Source organism: Electrophorus electricus, chromosome 12 (assembly GCF_013358815.1).
Source record: "Electrophorus electricus isolate fEleEle1 chromosome 12, fEleEle1.pri, whole genome shotgun sequence".
In the NCBI taxonomy this organism is placed as follows: Eukaryota; Metazoa; Chordata; class Actinopteri; order Gymnotiformes; family Gymnotidae; genus Electrophorus; species Electrophorus electricus.
The window spans coordinates 12,744,668-12,766,833 of NC_049546.1; the positions used below are offsets into that span (position 1 = coordinate 12,744,668).

The 22,166-nt window shown below is 38.6% G+C and overlaps 2 protein-coding genes across 2 annotated transcripts; both read left to right on the plus strand.

Annotated features, from left to right (window-relative positions):
* The first annotated feature begins 1,110 nt into the window (after window positions 1-1,110).
* On the plus strand, window positions 1,111-7,547 carry prps1b (phosphoribosyl pyrophosphate synthetase 1B). The gene is made up of 7 exons (XM_027004908.2): window positions 1,111-1,422; window positions 3,265-3,448; window positions 4,510-4,608; window positions 4,750-4,874; window positions 5,022-5,195; window positions 5,320-5,479; window positions 6,301-7,547. The coding sequence occupies exons 1-7, from the start codon at window positions 1,301-1,303 to the stop codon at window positions 6,391-6,393; spliced, it is 957 nt and encodes a 318-aa protein (XP_026860709.1). The 5' UTR covers window positions 1,111-1,300; the 3' UTR covers window positions 6,394-7,547.
* Window positions 7,548-9,191: 1,644 nt separating this feature from the next.
* LOC113574172 (solute carrier family 25 member 53) lies at window positions 9,192-21,555 on the plus strand. Its single transcript, XM_027004890.2, has 2 exons — window positions 9,192-9,444; window positions 20,369-21,555. The coding sequence occupies exons 1-2, from the start codon at window positions 9,398-9,400 to the stop codon at window positions 21,276-21,278; spliced, it is 957 nt and encodes a 318-aa protein (XP_026860691.2). The 5' UTR covers window positions 9,192-9,397; the 3' UTR covers window positions 21,279-21,555.
* The last annotated feature ends 611 nt before the right edge of the window (window positions 21,556-22,166 follow it).

Here is a 22,166-nt window from a genome sequence, read left to right on the forward strand (position 1 = left end):
AATAACTGAGGAGTTGACATAGCTATTGTCCAGCTGTGTGATTTTATTGGATAGCGGCTGCAGCACATTTAAAGCATTTCCATGATGAAGCATTTATACACCAACCAAAACTATAAAATGAGAATGCTCTTGTAGAGGTGAATGATTTGTAGTTTAAAGCCAGTAGTTCAAGGTCTGTGGAGCTACACTAGACAGCAATGTCATTGTTGTTTTGTTTAATATACAACATAGCCCTTGTCAGCCCCTAGAATTGCTCAAATATAAGGCTTGGCCAGAACATTACAGTGTAGCCTACTTGGTCTCAAAATATACATTTTGCATTGACTTTTATTTAATATTAACCAGTGGTATATTTTCATTAGAACCATGTCTGCACACAATTGTTCAAACTATGTCTGCACAAATTTGCAACTGTGATGGATAGAGATGCAGTTGGATGAGGAACTTTTAATTGCCTTTTTAGCTCCATTTCACTGACCAGAAGACTCAAGATATCATTCCTTTTGAGTTCTGGAGATGTCTCTCAGATACAGAAAATGCGTCAAGATGCAAATAAATGCTGACACAGCATTAATTAAGCTAGCACTGTTCATTATTCACAAAAGTATTTCCACTCTGTATGAATTATTCAGTTAACACAATAAAATTGCAACCAAATAAAACCTAAACAAAACCATAACAAAAACAGCATTGTTATCAATTAATTGTTAAGCGGAGGTTAAAAGCTCTCATATTTACAAAATAGCTGTACACGTAAGACAAGCACCTTTTAAACTTATCTTACAAAAGGAGTGTGAATTTCTCTGCCTGAAAGGCCCTTTCTATCAGCACTCCTTAGTAATGGTCTTTTATCTGAAAATTTAAATGAGAACATAAACATCTCTGCACTAAACACATGTTTTGTTCAGTGGTAGTTTAACATTATAAAACAGGGGTTGGAGTAAGCAAGAAATTCAAATGCAATTCAAAAACAAACTAGTTATAAAAAAGTAGTGTAGTAAAGGACTCAATAGGAGTCAAGGATAAAGGCGTGTGAACCTGAAAGAAAACATCACCAACGGGTTAAATGACGTAAACAGGCAGGACTAATTTATGATCTCGCGCGCGACTGGAGACTCGTGAGATTAACTATGGCGGAAAGGTAGGGAGGACGTTCACCTAACAGGGAAATTCAGCATCGGCTAACCGCATTGGCCGACAAGCTCCTTCTGGTCAAGCAGACGTTGCTGTTTTAGAGCAAAGACTGGTTTGTTCCGTTATCCCTGTTTGGGCATAACACGAGGCACTAGAACACATAAAGATGCCTAATATCAAGATCTTCAGTGGTAGCTCTCACCAGGATTTATCACAAAGAATTGCAGACCGCCTCGGACTGGAGTTGGGGAAGGTCGTTACGAAAAAGTTTAGCAATCAAGAGACATGGTGAGTAATGCTAATTCTGGATTTCTCGTATGTTAACTAGTTGCGTTGGCTACATGTGTCGTCTTGAAGTGCTGTTTTTCAACAGTCCTCGGAACTTGTAGTTCAGATCATGAAATCAGTCTCTCCACGTGGGGTTGCTAACACTTCAACTCCCAGAATGCAGTGGAGTTACCGAGACCACTGCGCATTACTGGGACACCTTCTGTACATAAGGGACGTATGTTAGCAAAAACTGTCCGATAAGCGAGAAAGGCTAGTTTCAGAATTCACCATATGATGTAAAGATACTCAGGGTTGTTAACATTTCGAAATGCATCGGTTAGATAGGTTAGTTGGCTGTGTTTTACGATCAGAAATTCTTAAAGCAAAACATGCTGCTTAAGTTGGCTGACCTTCATCTCGAACACATCGATATTTTAAGCAGCGTTTCCATACACAAAAATTCGTAACCTACCAGAATTAACCAGTTATGTCCTCGTTTCCAGCATTCATAACTTGCAGCCTGGGCTGAGTCTGTGTTCAGTTAGCAAAAATCGAGTTCACTACGCATGTGCAAGCATATGTAACTGCACTCACGCAATATGTAAGGTTACACTTCTAATAAACATTACAATAATTGTAAGCAGGCTTACAGACGTTTCGTAAATGTATATCCATTTATTGTAAGCATCAGCCCAAATTTGTTTTTTCAATGACATAAATTAACATGAACTGTGTAGGCTGTACAAAAAGTAAATATATTGCCCACCATTCTATGTTTATTTGAAAACTATAAATAACGCAGGATCCACATATATAATATAAGATTTGTTTATCGTAAAAATTATATACTTAAATGAAAACAAAAAACGTCTTACAGAAAGTTTGTACTATTTCATCTGTAGGGGGTCACTAATCAAATACATTATAATGCACTATAATACAACATGACGTGCCTACAGCTGTAATAGAGTGGCTATTCAGTTAGTCACACTACAAGGAAAAGAATGTAGGGATTATCATGTTGGTGAGCAAACTGCATCACAAGATCATTACATAATTCAGTGCTTTGGTATGTTTGGACTCAATACAGAGTATAGCCTGACTTGATTGTCTACTGTGTCATAGTTGACTAAATGTTTTTAAATGATCTTTAGAAATGGAAAGCTGACAAGCAACACCACAGCTATTTTGCATATTCGGAATAGGAGAAAAAAAATGACTTTGTTGGAGAGTGGTTGAATATTTACCACTTTTTGCAAGTCTTTCTAAGACTCACTTGGTTTGATGCATTTTCCTGATTCAGATTTTCATAGTTGGATCCCATAGCAATTAATAGCACATTCTCCTCTCTTCAGAAAGTGACATTTGACAGATTTAATGCCTGAGCACCTTTCATTATGTTGCAGTTGAGGCTAGAAAAGTGTCTTTCCATTATGCCTATCATGCAATTGATTACTAAGTGGTACACTTTGACGTCAAACATTTGTTTACTTTCTGGTTGTGTGTGCTGTCCAAGGGTGGAATTAACAAGACAATCATAAAGTTTCTTTGTTTTCCATATTGAAATGCCATTGAAATTATTTTTTAGCTACTCCATTGCTTTAGCAAGATATTGGATTCAAATGATGCACATCAACTGATTTTGGATTTGTTTAGAAAGATCAGGTCACATATCCTTAATATTAATGCTAACATTTGGTAAAGGAAAACCATCAATAGTAGGCTGGAGCACTACTTGAACAACCATGTGGGAGCAGATAAAGATGAATCCCTTTTCTAGTATCTATCTCTTTTTTTAGCCATTTATGGGGAGTAAAGTTAGTCTTTAATATCAGTCCTTGTGTCTTCTTGCCATTGCAGTGTGGAGATTGGAGAGAGCGTCCGTGGCGAGGACGTATACATTGTACAGAGTGGCTGTGGGGAAATAAATGACAACTTGATGGAGCTTCTAATTATGATTAACGCCTGCAAAATAGCATCTGCCTCCCGTGTCACTGCCGTCATCCCATGTTTCCCTTATGCCCGGCAAGATAAAAAGGACAAGGTAAGACTGTCTGTCGGTTTGGACATGTCTTAGTTAACCATTCACCACTGCTGGAGTGTAAAAGTCCCCAGTTGTAACACTGTTTGGATGTGTCTGCATAATGGCATTTAGAAGGTACTAATCCAGGGGCAGTGGTAGCCTAGTGGATAGGACATTAGACTGTCAGCCGAATTGAGAATGAATCCCAGCTCTGCCCTGCATTGGGCTGTCAGCTGGAATTGAGTTTGAATCAGTTTGGCCCTTGAGCAAGGCCATTAACCCTCTTGGCTCCAGGGGCACCATACAATGGCTGACCCTGCGCTCTGACCCAGCTCACAAAGAAGCTGGGATATGAGAAAAGAAACATTCAGTTGTACTGTACACATGTGTATATGCATATATGACCAAATAAAGGCATTCTATCTGGCCTAGATCTTAATCTTAGTTTATGGTAAAGCATATGAGAAACTGGACCCATTCCAGTGAACGGGTACTATCTGGTGTGTTGACAAAAACAAAATAAAATTGAGAACAAACTGATTTCAGGTCAGCTTTGGAAGCCATGCAGAATCGTGCATAGAGTAGTCATAGTTGCTGGACCCCAAAACAAGGCAGAGTAAAACCATATTGGTGTGTGTCACTATAGTGCTCCAGACGTTGCTAGAGTTGTGCCTAGGTAAAAAAAAAATCAAATTTATTTACATAGTGCTTTTTACAACAGCTGTTGTGAGAAAGCAGCTTTACACATGTCTGAGTCCAAGCCCCCAGTGAGCAAGCCAAGGGCAACAATAGCAAGGAAAAACTCCCTAAAGCATGAGGAAAAAACCTTGAGAGGACCAAGACTCAAAGGGGGGGAGGGGGGGGGGGCATACTCATTTGGCAGACAACGGACACTACAATAGCTAAAAATAGCTAGTCATAGTCCAAATTGTCATAACACTGGATATTTTCAGTAGTTGAGATGTCATTTGTTTCATTTTTTTTCATTTACAGTGAAATTACTATTGTAATCCTCTGGTGCTTGGTGCAAAATTGCTCTCTTTGTTTACTATAGGATCACACTAAATGTTCTCTCTCTGTAGAGCCGGGCGCCAATCTCTGCCAAGCTGGTGGCCAATATGCTCTCAGTTGCAGGTGCTGATCATATAATAACCATGGACCTACATGCTTCCCAGATACAGGTGAGGTTGTCTGCACTGAAATGGGCTTAATGGATGTGCTGCTTATGTAAACGCCTAACCCTTTCAGTCTCTTTGCAGCACACATTGGTTCTTTTATTTATTTCTCTGGTGGTCTTTTGCCTAATTTGGTATGTTTTTTAGGGATTCTTTGACATTCCTGTGGACAACCTGTATGCAGAACCTGCTGTGCTAAAATGGATTAAGGAGAATATTCCTGAATGGAAAAATTGCACCATTGTTTCACCTGATGCTGGAGGAGCCAAAAGGTGTGGCCATCCTCTGCTCAGAGTTGCATATTACTTACACTGAGAGAATGTGTTGGAGTTAAATGGTGTGAGGTACTTTTTTTTTTTTTTTTTCTTTGCTTCATTTGAAGTAACATGCCTCTAAGGTTTGTTTTTTTCCATTGGCAGGGTTACCTCCATAGCAGACAGGCTAAATGTTGACTTTGCCCTCATTCACAAAGAGCGGAAAAAGGCTAATGAGGTGGATCGCATGGTGTTGGTTGGAGACGTGAAGGATCGGGTAGCCATCTTAGTTGATGACATGGCTGACACGTGTGGTACCATCTGCCACGCAGCTGACAAGTAACACTTTTTTGCCTTATGTGGTATTACTCTGTATTTATTTGCTATAAGTATTATTGTGTACTAATATTGTAAGGACTAGTTTATTTAATGGATTTCTTTCCCCCCCCCTTTGTTTTCCTAGGCTGATATCTGCTGGTGCCACCAAAGTTTATGCCATCCTTACTCATGGCATCTTCTCGGGGCCTGCCATATCACGCATCAACAATGCTTGCTTTGAGGCTGTAGTTGTCACCAACACCATTCCACAGGAGGAAAAGATGAAGCATTGTCCTAAAATACAGGTGAGATACCAGTGAAGAATGCATTTTTCTAAATGTAGGGTTCTTGAGTTGTCTGCCTACATTTTGGCCATTGACAAATATTTTACAACATACTAAAACATTGACAAAAATACTAAAATATTTCCAAATTCAAATGCAAATTTGAAAACGCTAATTAAATGGTGTTTACAATTACAACTGCCCATGTGAATGCATTAAGTGCACTCATAATTCAAATGCAAACATATATTTACCATTGCATTCCTGTATGCATTGGCTGCCAAATTTTGAAATGAAATGTATAATTTCCCATGTTGCTGTGTTTTTTATTTAAGGAAAAGCTCAATCAAATGAAAAGCAGTCCTTTTGACATGTCATTTTCATTGTCTTAATGGTATTACAAACCGAATAACAATCTCCCATTCGCAATTGTATATCATCAGCATCATGCTCCAGCTGTGCCAAAATGAATGTATTTGCAATTACATAGCCACCGTCAACAAGTCATTCCTGTCAATCAGATAATGCTTGGGGAACATTGGGAAGGACTTTTTGTTCGGGACATCAGTCATACTGTTAAGACAATGAAAATGAAATGTCAAAAGAACTTTGCTTTTTTAATTTGCTTTGTAATGAAAAGAATTTTCACATTTTGAATTTGAACAAATTCCAGAATATGATGACATCTTCCCTCTTCTATTTTTTAATAGTTTTAACGTTCTTGACTAGAGAAACTCATGTTTCCTCAGATTTAGCTAACTCCACTTGATTAAAGTGCAAGTCTCAATCTAATCTCAAGTAACGAATTCAGTATGACATTTTCCCCCTCCCACTTCTTCCAGGTCATTGACATATCCATGATCTTAGCTGAGGCTATTCGCAGAACCCACAATGGCGAGTCTGTCTCCTATCTCTTCAGCCACGTTCCTTTGTAACTTTGCTCCCTTGCTGCTTGTCCGTTGGCTGTGTTATCAGAAAGAGCGAGCTCAACCCCGGGTCCTCAGCGGCAGACATCTCACTGAGAGTTCGCTTTGTCCAAACCCAGAGGATGTCAGCCTTGTGTGAAATCACAGCACCTGTAACACCACCCCCATCCTCAACTGGAGCATACATTTGTAGTTCAGGATTCAGCAAAGCATTCTAAATTATTTCAGTTGAGGCAGAAAGCCTGATCTTTTTAGTTCCATGTCTCACAGCCCCATTTTTGATATAATACACTGACAGTGAGTATTGTACATGCAAGGCTGTTTGGGTAATGACTTGTTACAGTTTAATTTATTTGGGCATCATTTGTGTCCAATGATGGTAAAGACCTGTGTAGGTGGTGCTGACACTGGCACCCTGTTTAAAGAATGTGTGTGTGTGTGTGTGGATGATTTGATTTTATTTATTTTTTTTCCTTTGGCATTCATTTTATTAGATGCTGGGGATTGTACTTTGGGGTCTCTGCAGGCTGGAGCTTCCTTGACATAGTCCGTTTTATGTTTTTATTGCTTTTTCTCTCACGCTCTCTCTCTCTACTTTTTTAAAGAAATCTGTGAATTTTCTGGAATATCTCACTTTCTTCTGTTATAAATGTTCTTGTTATGAATTCTCTTTTATAAATGTTAGTTAAATAATCCATTTAAGTTGACTATTGTGTTCTTATTAAGAGTTGTGATAGAGCAAGAAATTTCGCCTGGGTTGGCTTTTCGTAACAGTGGATTGTAGGGTACCAACCTTGCACATTTCAATTTTTAATTTGAGTTTGTGTGTTGATCACTTACATTAATGACAGCTTTCTGATTAGGAAAACATTAGGAAAACAATTTCAGTGATTTGATACCATTGTTGGCATTCATATTTCTCAAAGAGACAAGACAGAATGTATGTGCATGACCCACTTCAAGGTTATCAAAATTTAGCCTCAAGACTAACACATTTAAGGGCAAGACATGATACTTTTTGTTTTTTTTGCCTCTTTTGAGTATACAAATTCAGTTTTAATTAACTTCTGATTCTAATTCAATTTACTAGTATTTAGTGGCATTTTACTATTTTTATTTTGTGTGCTTAATAATACTAGATTAAAGTTTGCACATTAACTTTTTTTTCCTGTCCTTTGGCCAAAATCTTGGAGTTTTCATGACAATATATATATATATATATATATATATATATATATATATATATATATATATATAAAATGTGTGTTTTAAAATATATATATTAAAATTGAAATATATATTTATATATATGAATATTTAAAAAAAAAAAATATATATATATATATATATATATATATATATATATATATATATATATACATACATCTATATTTATGTTTATATTTATATATATTCTAATAGTATATTAATAAAATTTATATATTATATTAATATAAATATATTTATATATATTCTATTTTAATATTAATATATATAAATATATATTTATATTCTATTTTAATATTAATGTATAGATCGATATATATATTAAAATATATTTTACTAATATTTATATTAATTTATATTTTATTGTATACATTTATAGATATAGATACATATATAAAGAAATATATTAATATTTATATATATTAATAAAATATGTATATGTTTATTAATGTATATTTATATATATTTACATATATTAAAAAAACATTTATATTAATATATTAATTTATAATATATATATATATAAAAATATTGAAATTTATATTGTATATAAAAAAATATTGAAATTTTATATATATATATATATATATATATATATATATATAAAATTAGGATGGGACTCGATTAAAAAAATTAATCTAATTAATTAGAAGCTTTGTAATTAATTAATCGAATTAATTAATCTTCACAATAACCTGTTTTACTTTCCTCATCATACAGCTGCTGGATTTTTTTCCACATTGTCTTTTTGGACGGCAGTTCGTAACTTGCATCAGCTGACGCAATTTGCAGCGTCTCTTGTAACCCTTCGACCACAGAGAGCGGTCTACAGTCCACAGCAATCCATTTCGCCAGTGAACTGGTCAATTTGTCTGACGTGGACTTTGACATTTTGAATGTGAACCCGACATGTGGTCGAGTGTTGACTGACGACACTGTTTGCTCGTACTAGGAATACTATCACATTTGGCAGCTAAGTTAACATTACTGACCTGCGCGCTAGCCCCAACATGTTTTGCGTTGAGGTGGTAACGAAGGGTGGAAGTGCTCCTGTGATAAGCAAACTCCTTCCTGCATAAAGTGCAAATAACAAGATTTTTGTTTGTACTTTCATCTGTTAGTTTTTTGTATTTAAATTTCCCATCCACCAGCGTAGCCTCTTCCGTCATCTCCATCATGCTCATCACATTGTGCGTCAATATAATCTGTATGCCTGGAACTCGTGCACTGAGAAACGTTCCACGGTGCAAAAGTGTGATTAAAATGCGTTAAATTTTTTAATTCGTTATTTTCCCTGTAATGAATTAATCGAAATTAATGCGTTAAAGTCCCACCCCTAATATATATATATATATATATATATATATATATATATATATATATATATATATATATATATATATATAAAATCTATGACCGCCAATCTAAAACTGGCTTGGTCTCTCACTCAGGCCTTATCTATAAAATAAACCGGCGTACTTAATAAACCGCAATAGGCTAAACATTAAGTTGTTTTTATACGGTAATACCAGTCACGTGAATGATTGTTGACGTAGACGTTTTGTCAGCAAAGGTTTGAAGAAGTCCCACCCACGCTAATTCTAAATTGGTCGTGTTTCATAAAACGGGAAATACAACGGGAAAAATACTATATAACGTTAGTAGTTTAATTGGTTTAATTTCAGCGACGAACCATTATATTAAACATAATGAGTAAATACAAACTGATTCAATATGCTATAAACTGGTATTTTTTACTCCGGTGCTGCCACAATTACGTCAAGTGATGCTGGAACAGCACAGGCTACGATCTCGCAGAAAAACACTCAAAAGGTACACGCTTTAATTTTCTTCCTGTGATTAAATTCATTCATTCTCTCTCTCTCTCTCTCTCTCTCTCTCTCTCTCTCTCTCTCTCTCTCTCTCTCTCTCTCTCTCTCATTTGCAATTTATGCGACGTAGGGCAATTATTCAGTTTTAATATAATAATCATAACAAAAATCTTAATTCCCGGTAAACCTATTTGTAAATGCAGACCATGATTTAGGTGGATTATAGCAAGCAACGGATGTCCCCGGACGTCTGTATTTGGCTATTTTTATAACGTTCACTGTATGATGGTCCTTATGGGAAGCCAAAGTAGCGTACGTGGGACATGCAGGTCACTCCATTGTGGTAGGGACTAACGTGGCCAAGAAGAAAACCGTGGACAGCCCATAGAAGGGGAGAGAAACAAATGAGGGCACGCCAACCAAATATTCATCAAAAATCACAGATGTTTTTTTTTAAACTCAGAAAAAGAACCGGCAAGCCAAACGAACTAGAGTAAATGTGGACAGAATCAGTAAAATATTCTATCAATATAATTAGGCCTGCACCAATTTAATTGTAGATTATCATTGCCATATGACTAATTACATTTAAAGAACAATGGCTTATTAGCTGCCTTTTCTTCTATGTTATCAATACTTAGTAGTTCTTGAGTACAGACAGCTCAAGCTCAAACTAATAACCAAATAAACTAAGAATCTTTGTGAATACAGGTCCATGTGAGGGTGCAGGCAATTCTTGAAACTTTAAGAGACAGGGGGTCCCAACACCCCAGGGCTAGCGTTGGAACAGGAACACAAAAATGTACAAAATAGGGATATTCCAAGACCAATTATGCTTTTATCCATAAATAGCTCCCTCTGGAGTTTGTTGCAATAACATTCAAGATTATATATTTAATAATTATGATTATTTTTATTTTAGCTAATTGCAAGATATCATTAAAAAATATTTAATATAATGCGTGAACAACATTTTAATATTCAACTCGAAGTTTGATGTTTCACTGCACGCTGTCCTTTCACATCTGGACAGGAGGAAGAATTTTTTTTTTTTGTGGAATTCAGCTCAGCATTCAACAACATAGTATTCAACATTCGGCTGATGCTCTTTCCAAAAAAACTTACAAAAGTGATTTTTCATTTACTCATAGAATGTATTCTAGCCAGTACAGTAGGTTATAGTTCAAGATATCATTGAACTAGAATGCTGTTGAAATAGAGGGGTCAATGCTGTTGCCTAGAAATGCAAAACACTTAAGCTCTATAACAATACAATAAGTACCAGAGTTTCAGTTACTCAACATAGGTGTAGAATCAGTGGTCATTTAAATATTCCACAAATAGATGGGTCTTCACTCTGCATTTGGAGACTGCAAGGGACTCTGCTGTCTGGACAGGCAGCGGAAGTTCGTTACACCATCTGGGATCCAGGACAGAGAATAGTTTTGATACTTGTCTTCCATGAGACTTGAAGCATGGTGTTTTAAGATGACACATACTTGAGGTTCGACATACTCGATGTACGGATCAGGCTTTGACCATTGACATCATGTTTGGAGGCTATGGTCCACTTTTGGTTTTGAATTCAGAAGATTTAAAACCAGTCATACTGCTGCATTCTGGAAAAAGTTGCAGAGGTCTTTGAGGAAGACCAGAGAAGAAGGCCTTATACTGAGCCCTGGGGGACACCACTGGAGAGTCTACATGGTTTGGATGTGGATCCTCTCCATGTTACCTGATAGGACTGTCCCTCCAGATAGGACTGAAACCATTTCCATGCAGAGCCAGTCACACCAAGGCTGGAGAGAACAGAGAGGAAAATGTTGTGATTTATTGTGTCAAAGGCTGCCGAAAGGTCCAGAAGATTCAAACCGATGACAGTTTGGTAGTTTTGGCAGCATGAAGTTTCTCTAACTACTATGTGGGCTGTTTCTGTTGAATGTGCCAGTTTGTAGTCAGACTAATTGAGGTCATGGAGGTGGTTCTGGTTGAAGAAAAGAGAAAGTTGATTGTAAACAGCTCATTCAGGAACTTTTGAGAAAAAAGAGGGAACGTGGCCTTCTGTAAGTTTGGTACCACCCTGACAATTTTGATCACAGTTGGTACATTTCCAGAGGATAAGGAGTTGATGATGACAGAGATGAAAGGAAGCAGATCTCTCAAGATTGTCTGGAACAGAGTGAAAGGAATGGGATCCAGTGGACATGTTGCTGGAAGTCAGTAGAAGAGTTTTGTCTGAGGAGAGAAATGAAACCAGAGGGTTAGTTTTAGGGGAATCAACACTGGTTGGAAGAGTGGGAACAGAGGAAACAGACTGGCACATCCTCAAAGAAGGTGATGAAATACCCAGGAGTAAGAGGAGGGTGAGGGTTAAGGAGAGAAGAAAAAATACTGAAGAGCTTGAGTGGATCAGATGATTAAAACTTTCTTCTGTAGTAGGATGACTTTGCAGATGTCACTTCCAGTGATAACTTAGAAAGGAGAGACTTGTATGAGCTGAGGTCTGAATCTGTGTGAGTTTCCCCCCACTACTTCTGCAGTCCTTCGTGTTCTCCTGTGGCAGTGGAGTGCTTCTGTTAGACAGGGGGCAGGTGGGGAAGATCTTGCAGGTCTAGAGGAGAGAGGGCACCAAAAATTAATTGATGAGGAGAGTGTAGAAAGGAAAGCATTAGTAACTGATCCAGGGAGAGAAGAAAGAGAGTCAGGTTGAGGAAGGGTGAGTTGATGATAAAATAGTAGAAGTAAAGGAAGAGGGAGCGATGGAGTGCAGCTTGTGATAGAATGAGGAAGAACACACTGGGGAAGTATGGATGGAAAGAGAAGGGAGGGAGAAAGAAGGATAGAAAGTGATGATCTGAGAGGTGGAGGGGGTGAATGCAATGTCCATTGTTGTGGTGGTCCAGGTGAAAATCAGGTCCAGAACATTGCACACTCTGTGAGTTGGATGAGACGTGTTGAGAACAATGTAAAGTGACATCAACAGAAGAAGGATGCAGGAGGAAAGTAACTTGTCTGATGGAAGGTTCAAGTCACCAATGAGAATGAGTGGGTTTACTTAAATGGAGAATTGACTCAGGAGGGAGTCAAGCTTGTCAATGATGTTATCCAGGGAACCTGGAGGCAGTAAATGACAATGATGTGAACTTTGGGGAAAGACACTGATAGTGTGAAAGAGCAGAGAAGGATAGTCAGGTGAAATGCCACTTTCGAGAGATCATTAAACCTGTGCCACCCCACCATGCCTCCGAGAATATGTGAATGAATAGGCAGAGGTCAGGGCAGCCAGAGTCGACAAATTCTCAGGGGTGATTCAGGTCTCTGTTAAAGCCAGGAAGTGTAGAGAGTGGTGGGATGCTAGGGCTGAGAGGAAGTTAGCCTTCTGGACAGCAGATTGCCAATTCCAGAGCCCTCCTGCCACCACAGTCTGAGATTGTGCCAAACATTTGGAGTAAATGAGGTTGTTGAGATTGCAGCGTCTATGACGATGATGGTATCTAGGAGATCTGTGGTACAGGAATTGCAAGATATATTTCAGATTGGAAAGATGTTTAGGTTTGTGGACCTATGTGATGAAACTTTGAGAAAGTGTGAAAAAATTATAATTAGATGATTTTGAGAGGTCCAGTTTAAGTGTAGAACTAGAAGAAAAGCACAAGAAAGGCCTTCTACAGGTGTAGCTAATGTATACGTCTGTAGCGGAGTCATCCTGATTTAAAAGTTCAGTAAGTGCTGTGTCCACCCCCAATTCACACCTAGGGTCAAGGCAAAACCAAACATCCAGCGAGTAATTACAGCTAACAGCAAACAAGCATCTAGGTTCCGACAAGAAACCTTGAATTGAACAGAATCCAAGGCAAACATAAGTAAACTCAGAGCCTACCTTAACCAACCAGAGGACAGTCCAAGAGAAAAACCAAAGCACGACATGAAGCTACGTACTCTAGGTCTGAACAGCTCTCGGTGCAGCTGGATCCTGATCCTTGGAATAATTAATTTAACTATTCTCAGTTTCTCAGTTCTTTCACATTACTGTCACATTTAGTCACTTGTTAGATAATATGAGCATGCTGATGAAGATTATTTTTTGTTGGATCGCTTAGTTTGGCTATTTGGCTTGTAACTGAGTCTGTCAACAAACCCAAACAAACATATAAAAATATGCTTTGGGACAGTTTTGGGAAGGTGCTGAAAATGTTAGCGTGCTGTACTATAACTCTCAGGCAACCTGTTGTTTTTTTTTATTACCTGTGCACATTCATTTAATTGATACTTATTTTATTTAAAATAAGTGCTGTCCATACAGAATACAAATAGACAGTGCAGACAATAACTAAGCAATAACTATTTATAGTTAAATACATGTTTACTTAAGTTCAGCAATATTGTCTCATTTATTATTATTAATTAAATTATTTTATCAGTTGTGATATTGTCCTTATATGTCGGCCATCATTCACCCTGCTCGCTAGATATCAGGATCAGCATTGGCCCTTCAAAAACCCATGTTGGTCAACCACTACTCTCCTGTATTCCTTGTACACCCATGACTGTACAGCCACACACAGCTCCAACATCACCATAAAATTTGCAGATGACACGATAGTAGGCCTAATTTCATACAAGGATGAGACATCCTATACAGAGGAGGTCAGTTCCTTGACACACAGGTGCCAGGAGAATAACCTCACACTCAGTGTCAAGAAGACCACGGAGCTGATTGTGGACTTTAGGAATCAGGAAAGGGGGCACGTTATAGTCACATCTTTAGGTTCCTGGGGGTGTAAACATCACAGAGGACCACACATGGACCACTCATAAGGGTCATGGGGTAAACAAGGTGCAACAGTGTCTCTTCTACCTCAGAAGGCTGTGTAGTTTTGGCATGAACCCTTGCACTCTCAAGACTTTTTACACATGCACTATGGAGAACATCTTATCAGGCTGCATCACCTCCTGGTATGGGAACTGCACCTGCACTGGACCAGAAAGCTCTACAGAGGGTGGTGAAGACAGCCCAATACATCACTGGGGTTGAACTCCCATTACTCCTGGAGCTCAAGTTCAAGTTTGGAAGTTTCAAAACTTCAAGTTTCAAGAGCTGTATACCAAACACTGTTTGAGGAAATCCAAAATGATCAGAAAAGACCCCACCCACCCAAGCCAGTGTTTTTACTGCTGCCATCCAACAAACGGTTCAGACCGTTTCTTTTATTTAGCAATCTGCATATACCCCCCAGAATTTGTAAGTAGTATATTCACATAGACACTATTTGTTATTTGTATCTATGTGAACAGATATTTGTTCATTTCTGCCATTTCTGCAAAATGTAAGGAGTTTGCACTTAATCTTTTCACCCATCTAACTCCTATGTAAGAGTTATATGACAATAAAGTCGATTTGATTTTGACATTTTTGTAGAAAAGGTTATTACAGTATACCTATATTTTTTCCTGTCAGACTCTAATTAAAGAGATGTGTTATTCTCCATTTCTTAATAATATCTGTCATTTAGACTATACAGATGTCTTCCTGTGTGTGTGTGTGTGTGTGGGGGGGGGGGGGGGGGTGCAGACTAAGAATACTCTACAGCCATCAGAGAAATATAAGAAGTAAATTTCCCTTTTTTGAGTCAGAACCTGGGACATTTTCTAATTACGGGTAGTGATCCTAGACCTTGTAAACTAATTAACTTACAGCCATATTCCTACATTATGCTGTTGGGTTCCAACTGTAAGGAGAATTAACTGGTGCCTAACATGGAGTGGCTACAATGTAGACTATTGTTTGCCTAGACTAAGCACACACCTTGAATATATTATATATTGTGGTTTCATAATGGATATTTTTGCAGAGTTCAGTTTTGACCTTGACTGTTCTTTGCTTTTAAAAAATTCACTCTTGGTGAAGTGCATAAAACATTCAGTGAGTGGGTAAATGGTAACAATTCTGGGGTTTTGCTTTGTGAGTTCCAGGAGTGTATTACTCCACTGTTGCTGGAGGAGGAACATTTAAATGTAGATAGCAATGGGAATTGGGAGGTGATTCAGGTAGATAGTCCCCAAGTAGCCACAGTTGAATTGCAAAGCTGGTTCTAGTCAGCATCTAGAAAGTATTTTAGAAGATATGGAGGACCCGATGGCCCAAATAGAAAGCTTGGTGGAATTACATAGTGTGGATCCAAGTAACCTTAGCCAGCATATTGCTAATAGGCTCATGAAAAAAACATAGTTTACAACTGCTATAATTAGTTAGTTCCACTCCAGTTTCTAGAACACTTGCATCTTTTGCATGCTCAGAGGTTACCACTCCAGCTTTCAATGCACCAACGCAGTCAGAGAACCATGTCTGTCCACCCGCTACTTCAAAATTTGTCCCTAGTGTCAACTTTCATTCTATAGGAAGGATTATTGAGGCAGAGGCATTGAAGATTTATTTATTTATTTTTGCTTGTTAAAATCTAGCAATTGGGTCTTCTTCTGTGAGTGTGCAAACATTACACATTGGCAAGGAAAAAATCCTAGAGCATGAGGAAGAATCCTTGAGAGGAACCAATACTGAAAGGAGGGTACATCCTCCTCTGGCAGACAATAGTCACCACAATAATAACAATTTAAAGAGAAAAATAAATGAAAAAATGAAAAAATAAACAATTAATGTCTAGTGCAACTTTCTAGAAGTCCTAGTCTTGTGTCTGAGACTCATCCTGCAAGAGAACGTCCATTAAGGGCAAAGGAGAAGTAGTTGGATAGGGTGGTGGTGTGGTGCGCTTCAGGAAGAGACATAAGGGGGTGGTGGAAGTAGCCTTGGTAGTTGAGATGGGTGGAGGGTCAGTAACATCATGATATCAGGGTTAGGTGTACCTTGGCAGAAAGAGAGACTAGGCATGTCCAGGTATGAGGGTGTGTAAATTAGGGAACTATAATGTGCAATGGTGGACTCTGGCAGATCTAGCTGTGGCAGCACACCTAAAAGGAAGGAGCAAGAAGGAAACACAGATGTGAGGGCACCCTGGAACATCAGCACTCCACCACTCTCAGTCAACAAACAGGTGAAGTGACAGCATCATAACATCCCAGTTTACCATAACTCTCAATGCCCATGGACCCCCAGATCTGCAACTTGACCTAAGATAGGAAGTAGTTAATAAAATGCCTGACTGTACTGATAGGTTTTCAGCCTAGCCTTAAATATTGAGACTGTGCGTGCATCTCAAACAATTACAGGAAGGTTATTCCATAGTGTGGGAGCTTTATAGGAAAAGGCTCTGCCTCCTATGGTAGATTTTCTTATTCTTGGTACTAGTAAAGAGCCTGCAGCTTTTGATCTAAGCAGACATGGTGAATCGTAATGCACTAAGAGTTCTCTAAGCTACTGTGGGGCAAGTGCTTTGTATGTAATTAAAAGTATTTTATAATCAATATGAAATTTTACTGGGAGCCAATGTAAAGTAGCTAAGATAGGAGGGATGTGATCAAATTTTCTAGTTCTAGTAAGCACTCTGGCTGCTGCATTTTGAACTAGCTGGAGCTTGTTTAGGCAGTAGTGTGGTGAAATTTTGAACAAACAGCAAGTCAGACGTGATTAAGAGAGTAATTTAATAAAGAAAATAGGACACACAAAACACAGCTGTGTGAGAGCTAATGCTCGAAAGCGAAAGCTCTAAAGGGGTAGACTGACTCTACTCCTTATATCTAAACTTCAACCCCCTCCCCAGGGAGGGGGTGCTCTGTGATCTTGTTTACGCAAGGACGCTTCAAAGGACAGACACCATTTGCAAGAAAACAAAAGCCTAATCCCTCTTTACGACCCCTGCAGGTAACAACACATGCAGGTCATAAAGCAACATTCCCACAGTCATTTGTTCACACAATATACAGAGACAGAGTTTGCAGACTAAACCATTCATATAGGATTATATGATGGAAAGGATTAACATGATTATATATGAATCATTACATATGAATCACATGATAATACATGATCAAATAATATTTTCCATCACAGTGGTATAGCCTGATAGTAGAGCATTACAGTAGTCCAATCTTGAAGTAATAAATGCATGGGTCTTAAGTCTGGTAGTGAAATTACCTTAAAAACATGGAAGGTGTTTGATTAATTGTATGTCATACAATTAATCAGAAATTATTCCTTGTCTGAAAATCACAAGCAGAGACAAATACTTGACAGCCATCTCCCTTTTGGTTTTAGCATAGCAATCACATAGTGCTGGTGATTCTGCAAAGCACCAAACTCTTATCTACATGACTTGTTGTGAAGGGCTTTATATTCAGTTGCATGAAACACATCAGTACAGTGGAGAGAGGTCCTTTCTGATAAGGCTTCATGTCTTAATGTAGGAAGGTATCCAGAAGAAAGGCATAGCAGGTAGGTTTTCAGAGGTGCAGCTCATGAAGCAGTTTGTTCGTGGTTGTTGGTATGAGAAAATATGTCTTAAAGATATTATGACCCATACCAGTCTGCTATAAGTTAAGCACCCAACCAACCAAAGCACATAGCCACACACATCCCACTGACCAGACACTCTCTAAGACTAATAGTAAAGCTGAAAATGGAAATTTGAGATGAAGAATTCAGCAGTTTGAAACAGAAGTGGCTGAAGCCAAAGCTACATCTAGCACTGAGAAAGTCATGCACAAAAGGTCTAAATCTATAATCAAAGAAGTACTAAAAGACATGATGTGATGAAAGTGCTTGTTCCAGATGATTAATTGGAGCCTGAGCTATGGCGTGGACAGTCCTCTTTGCCCAGTATGATTCCAGCTGATTGGGAAAGACTACAATGAGAAGAGCCATATACCAGCTGCATAATTGAATTGTTACAGTTGGTTGAAAGATTAACTGATGCAGATAAGAAGAGCCCAGAGAAGTATATAAGCTTTGGAGAGAAAGACCCAGGTTGACCCTTATTTTATGTTACCAGAAGGAGCAGTGGAGGAAGTATGTACATCCTCTTGTTAATGCATATAATAAAAAAAAAATTATGCTACAGGAGAGTCACCATTTTTCCTAATGTTTGGACTCCAACCATGTCTGGCCATTGATCCTTGTTTTGGGATAACCCCAGCTGGACACAATCCTAAAACTCACTTGCACTATATCACAACATTAAAGAAGAGGCTGAGATGTCTATTAGCTAGCTACAGAGTCCTCTGCAAGAGGAGCAGTGTTTTTTTTTTTGTTTTGTTTTTTAACCCACTACACCATATCAACTCAAGGAAGAAGAGGTAGAAGGGAGGGTCCATGAGGAGAGCAACTCTAAAGTCTCTCTTAATCTTGAAGCTCTTGCATTCTCTTCTGTGATGAACATTGGGAACAATTATTCTCCATTTGTAAGTCAGGGACACTCAAATCCACTAGATGGAGATGATGTTTCAGTATCAAAAAGTTCAGACTCCTGCACAGCTGACCAAGGGCAGGCAAATCCAACAAAGGAAGAGCAACAAGAGCAACATGAAAGCCACCCTCCTGTGAGGCTAAGAGATTATGATGGATGGACTGCACAGATCACCACTCAATTGGTTAAAAAGTTATTCAAAGGCCACAAAGTAATTATGTCAGTCAGTTGAACAGCAGATTAAAGTAGAGCAAACCCACGGGTTTTGTTCAACTTTTCATGTGACCTTAAGTTATGGTTAAGGTACCTGATGAAGACATCAGTTCAGCAGGGGAGGATGTAACCCACCCACAAAGTGGCTTTGTTTGTTTTATTTATACAATATGTTTAATTTATATATTTAGATACATGGCAAGACAAATAGCCTCTTCCATTATAGTTTGTAGATTTGAGAATTTTAGTGGAGCACCCCCTCTAGATCATATGCGAGAGAGGAGAAAAGTCTGGAAGCTGCTCATAGGAATTTGCATCCAGTGTGGATATTCTTTATTCACCGCTATTCTTCATAAAAACTTACATACTGTGTTTGAAAATAATACTTTTCACATTAGTCTGTATTGGCCTAGCAAAAAGGACAGAGAGAGTGTGTGTGGAAGTTAGCACAAAGCCACCATTGGCCAGATCATTGCTGGACGTGCCATTAACAGTGGCGATTACAGTATCATTCTCTACTGGCACCATAGCATTGGCTAACCAACACCACCACAGAAAGACTGTTCTGCACTGAGAACCAACATTATGTTCAGGACATAATGTCATACGTTGACTCAAACACAGTTGTGCACAACATTAAAAGAACTTAAGCTCCAATTTATTTACGTTTTCATGAATGATGAATCATGTTTTTTGTGTGGGTATATGTTTCTTTTAAATTATATGTACAGTATTTTGTAGAAGTAGTTATTTCAATATACATGTATATTTTTCCCATTAGAGGGAATTTTTGAAATTATTTTTCTTTAGATCCTCTAATTAAGAAAATATAATATTGTTCTCACTTTCTTAATATCATCATTGAAACTATACCTCTGTCTTCTTGTCTGTGTGTGTGTATATATATATATATATATATATATATATATATATATATATATATATATATATATGTGTGTGTGTGTGTGTGTGTGTGTGTGTGTGTGTGTGTGTGTGTGTGTGTGTGTGTGTGTGCTTTTGAGTGTGTTTGTGTATGCGGTTGGTTGTAGATTAAAAGTACTCCAATGGAAACTTTAGAGAAAAGAATTCCCTCTTTAATTAATCTATTTTTAAGTCACAATTTAGGATCATTTCTAAGTAACAGGTAGGGATCCTAGACCCTGTAGATTAATTTTTCAGCAGCCATATTCATACATATTCAGTACTGTTTTACACTTGGATTGCATGTGTCTGTACATTTGTTTTACTTGTTTGTACAATCTCTTAGCCCTTTATAAACCTTCCCATTCAACAAAATACCACAATTTATCTTAGTGAGTATATCCACTTATTTTGTTTTCTTTTCTCGTGCATCAGAACGGCAATACAACCGAGAGAGATGGGAGAGATTCCTGCAGACAGCAACAAAAAGCATGACCAGAAGGGCCCAGACGCTGCCACCTGGTTCCACAGCTACATGCACGGGGGGACATCCAGCCTCATCTCAACTCTCACCACCCTTGTCACCTTCCCTGTCTACAAAACAGTATTCCGCCAGCAGTTGCACAGCACGTCAGTCCGTGGCGCCGTGGCCCAGCTGTACGCGGAAGGGCCATGGAAGCTGTACCGAGGTGTGGTGCCACCTCTACTGATGAGAACCCTTAATGGGACCCTCCTGTTTGGCCTCCAGGGCACCCTCCTGGAGCAGCTCTCTTTTTGGTCCAAGTCTGTCTTCCCCAGGGAGGCACTTCAAGCGCTGGCTGGCCTGGGCACAGCAGTGGCCGAAGCCCTTGTTTTCACCCCCTTTGAACGCGTGCAGAACGTGCTGCAAAACAGCGGAAATGACCGCAGCCTTCCCACCCTCAGGAGCATCCTGGTCCGGCTGAGCCAGCAAACATTAGCAGCTGGGTACTACAGAGCTTTACTGCCAATACTCGTACGCAATGCCTTAGGCAACAGCCTGTACTTTGGCCTGAAGGATCCCACGTCCAGTGCTTTAAGAGATCATGGATTTTCTCCTTTAGCCTCTTCCTTCACGTCGGGTGTGGTGAACTCCATAATGATCAGTTTGCCTTTCTACCCACTTTCTGTGCTGGTGGCCAACATGCAGGCTCAGGTTGGTGGGGAGAGTGTGGGGGTGAGGGCCAGTGCACTGCAGCTGTGGCAGGCCCGGCAACGCCGTGTTGCCCTACTGTACCGTGGGGGACTGCTGGTTGTGCTCCGCTCGTGCATCACTTGGGGCATCACCACTGCCATATATGACCAGCTGGAGAGGCGCACAGGCTGAGGAGCTCTATCACCAGGAAACTCCTCCCTTCCTCCAGATTCATCATTATTAGGTTCCAGGGATCTTCTCTATTAGTCTAAATAATCTGATAGTGACCAAATAATCTGGTATCACATGGCTAAGAATTTGGTAAAGCATTATTGACTATAATGCTGCTGTTTTTGTTTTTTCTATTAAATGAATACAAGTGCACGTAATGTATATGAAACTATTACTTATGGTATTGCATGAGCATTCCAGGTTATATGAATGCGTGCGCGCGTTGATGAAGGAGCTCTGTCCGAAACATCCTGTTTCTCTGGATATATATCTTTTACTAGAGTACACTGCAGAGTACACTCCTACACTTACCTGCAGTCTTCTTTATATATATATATATATATATATATATATATATATATATATATATATATACACACACACACACACACACACACACACACACACACACACACACACACAGACTTGAATTTAATAGAAATATTTCTACTTCTAGACAATGCTGTCATATAGGGTGTAATTTAGATGAATAACATCAGGTTACATGACTGCGTGTTCATAGTAGTATGTATTTGCTTTATAACATGAAACAAACAATCTTTGCCCAGAGGAATTATTGAATTTGCAGTTAGATAGGTCTTTTGGAATTAATGTTGCTAAGTCTAAATAATTGTTTTGGGTTGTTTTTTTTTTTTTTTTACTTTTTAACCGTGGATGTCTTCCGTCTTGGAAGTTGCAAAGTCTTCTTGAATAATCTTTTAAGGTATTCAGTTATTCAATCAAGTTCTCATGACAAACATACTATCCACGGCAGGTTGTGCTAAAGATCTATTTGTAAGGTTTTTTTTTCACTTGCTAGCAAATTAAATGCTGCGGCTGATGGATCCA

What these genes read in the sequence shown, in the direction of transcription:
- prps1b (XM_027004908.2), top strand. Translation starts at nt 1,301, where the DNA reads ATGCCTAATATCAAGATCTTCAGTGGTAGCTCTCACCAGGATTTATCA. An exon ending in ATCTGCCACGCAGCTGACAA is followed by an intron (nt 5,196 to 5,319) that starts GTAACACTTTTT and finishes TTGTTTTCCTAG; the next exon opens with GCTGATATCTGCTGGTGCCA. An exon ending in AGCATTGTCCTAAAATACAG is followed by an intron (nt 5,480 to 6,300) that starts GTGAGATACCAG and finishes CACTTCTTCCAG; the next exon opens with GTCATTGACATATCCATGAT.
- LOC113574172 (XM_027004890.2), top strand. Translation starts at nt 9,398, where the DNA reads ATGCTGGAACAGCACAGGCTACGATCTCGCAGAAAAACACTCAAAAG. An exon ending in CGCAGAAAAACACTCAAAAG is followed by an intron (nt 9,445 to 20,368) that starts GTACACGCTTTA and finishes CTCGTGCATCAG; the next exon opens with AACGGCAATACAACCGAGAG.